Source organism: Rhincodon typus, chromosome 20 (assembly GCF_021869965.1).
Source record: "Rhincodon typus isolate 14 chromosome 20, sRhiTyp1.1, whole genome shotgun sequence".
Lineage (NCBI taxonomy): Eukaryota > Metazoa > Chordata > Chondrichthyes > Orectolobiformes > Rhincodontidae > Rhincodon > Rhincodon typus.
Genome location: NC_063351.1, coordinates 42,429,449 through 42,438,430, shown reverse-complemented (window position 1 = coordinate 42,438,430; position 8,982 = coordinate 42,429,449). Strand labels below are relative to the sequence as shown.

Below are 8,982 nucleotides of genomic sequence, written 5' to 3'. Positions count from 1 at the left end.
GACACGCAGTAGCTGTTCCTTGAACAAGCTCCACATTTCAATTGTGCCCAGCCCCTGCAGTTTCCTTCTCCATCCTATGCATCCTAAATCTTGCTTCATAATTGCCTTTCCCCCAGCTATAACTCTTGCCCTGCGTTATATACCGATCCCTTTCCATCGCTAAAGTAAACGTAACCGAATTGTGGTCACTATCACCAAAGTGCTCACCTACCTCCAAATCTAACACCTGGCCTGGTTCATTACCCAGTACCAAATCCAATGTGGCCTCGCCTCTTGTTGGCCTATCTACATACCGTGTCAGGAAACCCTCCTGCACACATTGGACAAAAACTGACCCATCTGAAGTACTCGAACTATAGCGTTTCCAGTCAATATTTGGAAAGTTAAAGTCCCCCATAACAACTACCCTGTTACTTTCGCTCCTATCCAGAATCATCTTTGCAATCTTTTCCTCTACATCTCTGGAACTTTTCGGAGGCCTATAGAAAACTCCCAACAGGGTGACCTCTCCATTCCTGGTTCGAACCTCAGCCCATACTACCTCAGTAGACGAGTTGTCATCAAATGTCCTTTCTGCCACCGTAATACTGTCCTTGACTAACAATGCCACACCTCCCCCTCTTTTACCACCTTCCCTGATCTTACGGAAACATCTAAACCCCGGAACCTGCAACAACCATTCCTGTCCCTGCTCTATCCATGTCTCTGAAATGGCCACAACATCGAAGTCCCAGGTACCAACCCATGCTGTAAGTTCACCCACCTTATTCCGGATGCTCCTGGCATTGAAGTAGACACACTTCAAACCACCTTCCTGCCTGCCGGTACACTCCTGCGACCTTGAAACCTTATTTATGACCTCACTACTCTCAACGTCCTGTACACTGGAGCTACAATTCAGGTTCCCACCCCCCTGTTGAATTAGTTTAAACCCTCCCGAAGAGCATAAGCAAGTTTCCCCCCCAGGATATTGGTACCCCTCTGGTTCAGGTGTAGACCATCCCGTTTGTAGAGGTCCCACCTAACCCAGAATGAGCCCCAATTATCCAGGTATCTGAATCCCTCCCTCCTGTACCATCCCTGTAGCCACATGTTCAACTGCTCTCTCTCCCTATTCCTCGCCTCGCTAGCACGTGGCACGGGTAACAAACCAGAGATAACAACTCTGTTTGTTCCAGCTCTAAGCTTCCACCCGAGCTCCTTGAATTTCTGCCTTACGTCCCCATCCCTTTTCCTACCTATGTCGTTGGTGCCTATGTGGACCACGACTTGGGGCTGCTCCCCCTCCCCCTTAAGGATCCCGAAAACATGATCCGAGACATCACGGGCCCTGGCACCTGGGAGGCAACACACCAACCGTGAGTCTCTCTCGTTCCCACAGAATCTCCTATCTGTCCCCCTAACTATGGAGTCCCCAATGACTAATGCTCTCCTCCTCTACCCCCTTCCCTTCTGAGCAAGGGGGACAGACTCTGTGCCAGAGACTCGTCCCCCCCAACAGTATCCAAAACGGTATACTTGTTTTTGAGGGGAACGGCCACAGGGGATCCCTGCACTGTCTGCCTGTTCCCTTTCCGTCCCCTGACTGTAATCCATCTACTTTTTTCCTGTACCTGAGGTGTGACTACCTCCCCGTAACTCCTCTCAATTACCCCCTCAGCCTCCCGAATGATCCGAAGTTCATCCAGCTCCAGTTCCCTAACGCGGTTTCCGAGGAGCCGGAGTTGGGTGCACTTCCCGCAGATGAAGTCAGTGGGGACACTAGTGGTGACCCTTACCTCCCACATTCTACAGGAGGAGCATACAACTGCCCTAACATTCATTCCCACTGTTCTGAATTCCCAAACAGACAAATTAAAAAAAAAATACTAGTAGCCTTACCAAATCAGCGCTCAGAACCTTTTTTTTTTGGTTAGAGGAGGAGGATGGGTGGGAGACACTACCTAGGTAGTGTTTTGGGTAAAGCAACCGCCCAAATATATTACCTCACTTACTCACTCCAAAAATGCAGTCACGCGAGGTAAGACTTTTATAATCGAAAAAGCTCACCTTCCCAGGCTGCCCTCGCGCTTCCTCCCGGACTCCCGCCGCTGAAACAACTGAAACTTAAAGTTAACTTTAAATAACAGATCATTAAACAACCCTTCCAAGTATTCCTAATTCTCTATGTAGAGATGAATACCAACTTCACTTCAAAGTTAATTTGTGGCAAACCCAATCTCTGCGCTCAAGGTTTATGCTCAAAAATATTTCTCCAACTGGCTTCTGGATATGCCTGAAGTCAACTTAAAAGAATCATTGAGACAGTACAATGATTCAGTCCCTCAATGGCGGATTTCAGTGCCATTAGACGTAGAAGGAAGCGAGGGAGATGAGCTAATGCTCACACTATCACTGTCCTGCTTTTGTGGTAGGTATGATTACCCCTCATCACAATATTCACGGCTTGCCGATAGACATAATGGAAAAAAGTCAGCACTTTTGCAAATTAAAGTACTTCCAAGACTTAAGATCACAATGCAAATGTTGCAATGACAAATCAACTTTGTGCAAAGTAAGATAACAGCTCATAACCATGACTAATTTAATCCATCCCAAAGTCTATCATAGGCACTGTATCACTTTCATTTAATGACATGAGACTCATTAAACAACTATCTCTGGAATGCTGCAAACTGCAATGGCGAGCTAAAGATTCTTCTTATCCTCAATATTTACTGGGCACTACACAATAGATCTTAACATCACAGTTAATCCAATTCATCTAGCAACTGGTCCAGGAAACTGAGGCTGGGGGAAAAAGAAAGTACAGTAAAATGATCATGTGGACATCAGACAAGTGCAGGATTTGCTTTGGCTATGATACTTCAAGTGACAGAATCTCTGACATAAGGAAAGGTATAACTGAGTCTGAGCCACTCCAACAGTGCCCTCAGTCCGATATGAAAGCACTAGCTCATCATATCTCACTTCTTTCTTCACATAATGACTCAAATCACAGCGGATGCAGCTAGTGTTACTCTATCTACTGTACTTCAGGTTACCCAATCTTCCAGCCTCAAGTTCTACAATTCCTAATGATCAATGATTGCAGAAGATAGGTAACAAGTAGCAATAACAGATCTGTGATCTCATCCATAGGTTCTTGATATCAAAATATAAAAGCACAGTTTTTTTTTAAACTAGCAGACCTGTTTGCAAGAGCTTGTCAAGTACAAGTTACCATATTTCCTACCTTACAACAAAGCAGCTTGAATGGTGCATAAAAGATGCTGTAGAGATGCAAGTATTTCTTCCTTCAACTCAGCTCTGGACCAAAACATCCACACAAACAAATTTCCAACCTGAGTTTGCTGAATAATGGTTTGGAGCAGGTTTATCTTGCCAAATCAAACTGTAGCGCCATCTGTAATGATCCTGCACGCGTTTCCCCCCTTTCCACCACCCCCCCCCCCCAAACCAGCTGACATACAACACAGGAATTTCTCTGATCGAACATCCTTGACTCTCATTGGGCCATTAGGGGAGCACACGTAGTTCTGGCAACAGTTTATTTATTGCACACAGATTCAACATAAAACTGAAACCTCAGTCTAGCAATCGAGCCAGGAAACTGAGGCTGGGGAAAGAGCAAATGAATAAAACACTACAGGTGTCAAGCTGTGGTTGTATGAATATCAGGCAAGCGCATGGTTTGGAATGGTGTGATGTTGCCAAGTGTCAACAAAATGGCTCCCATTTTCAATTTGGAATTTAGGGTCCACGTCATACTAAATGGGGGGGTTTGCCCAACTGCATATACCACTTCATTTAAAATTAATTTAGGTTTCAACAGGGCAATTTGAAACTATTGAACACTTAAAACTTTCTATCAGTTAAGTCCTGGTTTGTCCATGCCACAATTATTTTATGCAAAGCCCTCAACTCCCTTAAAAATCTTTCAATCTCAATTTTAGTGCATGTCTACCTCATATTCAGCACCTTTATGCAGTTTCACAAACCATTATGAAAAGGTGTATTTCCTGATTTCACTCAGCAGCCTAGCTTTCATTTCAAGATACTCCCCTTTGCCCCATGCTCCCCAGAGATTCTCATGGAATAGACAGGAACAAATTATGCTCAAAACCTCAAGTCAGTCCTCAACTTTCTAACCTTAAAGGAATATAAACAAAAATTACACAGTCTGCCTTCAAATTAATCCTGTAAACCCCAGAAACATTCTGATGCATCTGCCCTCTCCATCAATGCTAGCATCACCTTCTTTTGGTTGCATTACTCCACAAGATTTTAAACCAAAGTTCTATACAATTGGCACATTATTTATGGTCTTTGCAATTCTGTCCATTCTAGGTAAAGGCCAGCACTCCATTGGTCTTTTTGCATCCCTTTTAAACTTGTGCACTTACTTGCAGTAATGTCCATAGACACTCTAAACCCATTACCAGAGAGTGACTGGGAACTGAGGAACACTAAACTTTCTCTTAGTTCCATAGTTATGGCTTCAATGTCAGTTTTGTCTATTTCTGACACCCAACTTTGATATTTTTTCTAAGTTATTTTAAAGTGAAACTGCAACCATTCTTTTTAAGAGCATGTTCAGTGTCCGTGATCTTAGCTGCTTAAACATACAAGTAAAGCTTTAGCTTTACATTGGTTTTACATTGAATTGCATCAGTGCCCACACTGTAGGTATGCTGTACTTTGATATGCTTTCATGTCCTCAGGATACATGGATACACAATTTCTCTGTTCACGACTGCTGACTTCAGTTTATTGTGGGTAATTTATTTTAATCCCTTTGATCTCTGAAAAATTAAAAATCTCATGTGACAATCTCCTCCCTCCTAACGGCAGACTGCATAATTCTGTTTGTACTAGAAGTTGAGGTGTGATCAAATGGAGGTATTTAAAATAGTTTCTATTTAGAATATAAACAAATAAGTGCGAGAGAAACTCAGCAGGTCTGACATTGCCTATGGAAAAAAACTAAGATACTGTTTGAATCCAATTGTACTTTTTTGAAAAAAAGCACAAAAGCAGGCCCTTCAGTTCACTCGCCCATGCCAACCAAGTTCCCCAAACTAAACTAGTCCCACTCACCTGCATTTGGCCTATATCCTTCTAAACCTTTTCTCTTCATATATCAGTCCAAATGTCTTTGAAATGTCGTAACTGTACCTGCATCCACCACTTCCTTAGGCAGTTCATTCCACACACAAACCAGAGACAAAGTTGTCCCTCAGGTCCCTTTTAAATCTTTCTCCTCTCACCTTAAAAACTCCCTCTAGTTTTGAACTCCTCTACCCTAGGGAAAAGACCATTGCTACACACCTCATCTATGCCTCATGATTTTATAAACCTTTAAGGTTACCCACCACCGCCTCCCCTCAACTCCCACCTCCCCAACCCACCCACACACCAGTGAAAAAAAAAGTGTCCAAGTCTATCCAGCCTCTCCTTGTAGCTCAAGCCCTCCAATCTCGGCAACCTTATAAATCTGTTCTGAGCCCTTGCCAATTTAAATAATATCCTTCCTACAGCAGGGCGAACACAGTATTCAAAGTGGCCAAACTAACATCCTGAACAACCTCAACATGACTCAAATCCTACACACCAGGGTTTGAGCAAGGAAGGTTAAGCATGCTAAACGCTTTAACCTCCCTGTCTACCTGCAATGTCACTTCAAAAGAACTATGTACCTGAACTCCTAGGTGTCTCTGTTCGATATCATTCCCCACAGCCTTACCATTAACTGTAGAAGTCCTGCCCTTGTTTGTTTTACCAAAATGCAATACCTCTCATTTATTCAAATTAAACTCCATCTGCCACTCCTCAGCCCATTGGCCAAATTAATCAAGATCCCTTTGTAATCTTAGATACCTTCTTCACTGTCCATTATACCAGCAATTTTGGTGTCATCTGCCAAGTTATTAATCATGCCTCCTAAATTCTCATTCAAATAGCTCATTTAAATTACAAAAGTGGACCTAGTGCCGATCGCTGCAGAACACCGCTGGTCACAGGCCTCCAGGCTGAAAAACACAAACAAAAAAAAGTCTACCAATACACATTGTCTCTTACCATCAAGCCAATTTAGTATCCAATTGACAAGCTTGCTTTGAATCCCACAGAACCCAAGTTTACTAATTAGTCTACCATGCAGAATCTCCTCAAAGGCTTTATTAAAGTCAGTGTAGACAATGTCTTCCACACTGCCCTCGTGCTTTGTAAATTATGTTATTCCCAAATTATGCATTATTGTTTGAATATTTGTAGCATAGAATTTGAGCATTACTGATTATGTTTCTTTGGGTAACTAAGTTGTAAAAATAGACTTTTTCAGTACCATTTAACATTTTTTCCCACCCTGAAGGCACTGCTTCAGGAAATTTTTGCTGAAACCTGCATAACTGTCAAAAGATATTAATTCAACTCAAACAATGACTTCTCGTATTTCCACCAACACATACCTTTATAAATCCTCCACAACAGTCTGGAGACCATTCCAATTCTACACAGTATTTTGGTTACAAAAACAGAAATTGCTGGAAAAACTTAGCAGATCTGGAAGCATCCGTGGACAACATTTCCAAGGAAGGGTCACTCGACCTGAAACATTAATGGGTTCTTCTCCACTTTTGCTTTTCTAGCAATTTTGTTTTGTTTCTGATTTACAACACCCGCAGTTCTGTTTTTTGACAGTATTTTAGTTGTCTGTTGTCAAAGAAATCCTTTCTAAGTATTGTAATTTTGTCTTTAATCAATAAATATTAACCTTTTCAAATCTTTTAAGTGGTGCATGCAGTTGTACATACAACTGCTATTTGGACAGAGATGTATAATTTGGGTCCACTGCCCTAAATCAAGTTACATGTACTGAAAATTAGATAGACAGACCAGAGGTTAAGTGCACACATATACAGGTGCTAGATTCCATTACCCAGAGTTCTGTCCTATACTTAGACATGCAGCAAACCACTTCTGCCCTGAAACACAGTCTTGAACTAACTTGCACCATCTATTTCCACACCCATCCCACTTTATTCCACCAATTTATTGCTTCAATTTGCAATTTGTGAAATTACACAGCAACAGGAGGCAGGTATAAGCTAAATAAACAGATCAAAGCAGCAAAGACAATGGTCAACAAACAGCTCAGGTAACGTGATAACAACATTGACTTACATTAGCTCCATTTGTGGCACTCAAGCACAAATGCTGTCTCCCTGTAAGTGCTCTGCATTATGGGATTTGGGTAAACAGAGCCAAGCGTGTGTGATGGATTGATGATGGGGACTGACAACTTACACAGCAAGATGGCAGAGTGGTAGACATTGTCTACATGGACTTTAGTAAAGCCTTTGACAAGATTCTGCATGGTAGGCTAATTAGTAAAGTTAGATCACATGGGATTCAATGCAAGCTTATCAATTGTACACTAAATTGGCTTGGGAGTTTTTGTAACACTGCCTGTCTTTCACTCCAGGATCCAATCCCCATCAATCCACCACACACTCGGCTCAGTTTACCCATATCCCATAATGGTTCTTGTGGTGCAATGGTAGTATCCCTACCTCTCAACCAGGAAGCCAAAGTTCAAGTCCCACCTGCTTGAGAGGTGTATAACACATCCCTGAACAGATTGAGTGGAAGATATGTAGGCTCATCTCAAGCCTACCAAATAAGCTTGGTGTTTATTACTCACTACTATTCCTCCCTCCCATATCTTGCCAACCCAGCCAAACTCAGGTGACCCCTCTTATTCCACTTCACAATTACGAGCCCCCAACCCATGGGAACTCCCTACTGCCCTACCATCACCAGGGGATCCATTCCCACCCTCCAACACACTATCAAGTTAGCCCATCCCCATATATTCACACACTGCTTAGGGCACTCAGCCATTCGCACCACTACCACACCCCACCTGACCCCTTTGTACCACAACTCTATAGAGCACCCAGCCCCTGGACCCACCTTCTCCTGGGAAAGGAGCTTTCAATATTCAACACCCTCAGGGTCATCCAACACCCATAACGCCCTCCAACTGGGCTGCCAGACCCCTGTAAGCCCGCCCACCCACTCCCAAACTGAACACCCAGTCTCTTGGAACCTATTGCAGCTCCTCCTGGAGGCCCAACCCCTCTTGACACCCAGACGCCTGCCTCCAGACGCACCCACCCACGCCCCCCACACTTCTGTCCCCTCTCCCCCCTGTTATCCAGCCTCCTGGCTCTCTTCCCCTCCTCCTAGTACTCACCCCTGACGGGTCCGGAATGAAGTAGCTGCCACTCGAGCCCTGACTGATTCTCTGCGGGTGGATACCCATCTCCTGAGCCTGCTCGGCCCGCCGCATCACCTCGGCAAATTCGGGCTCCTCCGGGAAGTCGTTGAGGCTGCGGGGGCCCAAGAGCGGCTGCCGCTCGCGGACGGAGCCGGGGGATCCGGGCGGAGAGGCGGAGCAGGCCGAGGGGGCGTTGGAGCTAGAGACGGCGACGGCGGAGGAGGCCGGGCCCAGGACCCTCACCCCAGCCCCTGGAGCCGGAGCCGGAGCCGGAGCCGCGCAGCGTACCCCGAAACCCGAGGACGAGGCCGGAGGTAACACCGCGGCGGTGGAGAAGTAGGTGTCGGGAGGAGGCTGCAGCGGCGAGCGGAGCGGGCTGGTCTCGTCCATGGCGCCGTCCCCCACGGCTGCAGCTACGGCCTAACGACTGTTCCACAACCCGGCTGCTGTTAGGAAGCGGCGCGCGCAGCCCTGAGTCAGCTGACACCCCACACCGGGACCACGTGATCTCCGGCCCCACCCACAACTTCTGGTCTCCGCCCCTATACAAGCAAAATGCTGCACATGCTGGAAATCTGAAATAAAATAGAGTAAGATTTGCTGCAAATCACAGATAAAAGCAAAATGCTGAACGTGCTGGAAATCTGAAACAAAATACAGAGTAAAATCCGCTGCAAATCACAGATAAAAGCAAAATG

General features: G+C 44.9%; 1 protein-coding gene across 1 annotated transcript in view; it reads right to left on the bottom strand.

The window, feature by feature from the left end:
* Window positions 1-8,789, bottom strand: part of pi4k2a (phosphatidylinositol 4-kinase type 2 alpha) — a 42,781-nt gene extending 33,992 nt beyond the window's left edge. The window contains exon 1 of the mRNA XM_020519881.2: window positions 8,261-8,789. Coding sequence (XP_020375470.2) covers window positions 8,261-8,674 — 414 coding nt within the window. The 5' untranslated portion in view covers window positions 8,675-8,789. The remainder of the gene's footprint in view (window positions 1-8,260) is intronic.
* Between the last annotated feature and the right edge of the window lie 193 nt (window positions 8,790-8,982).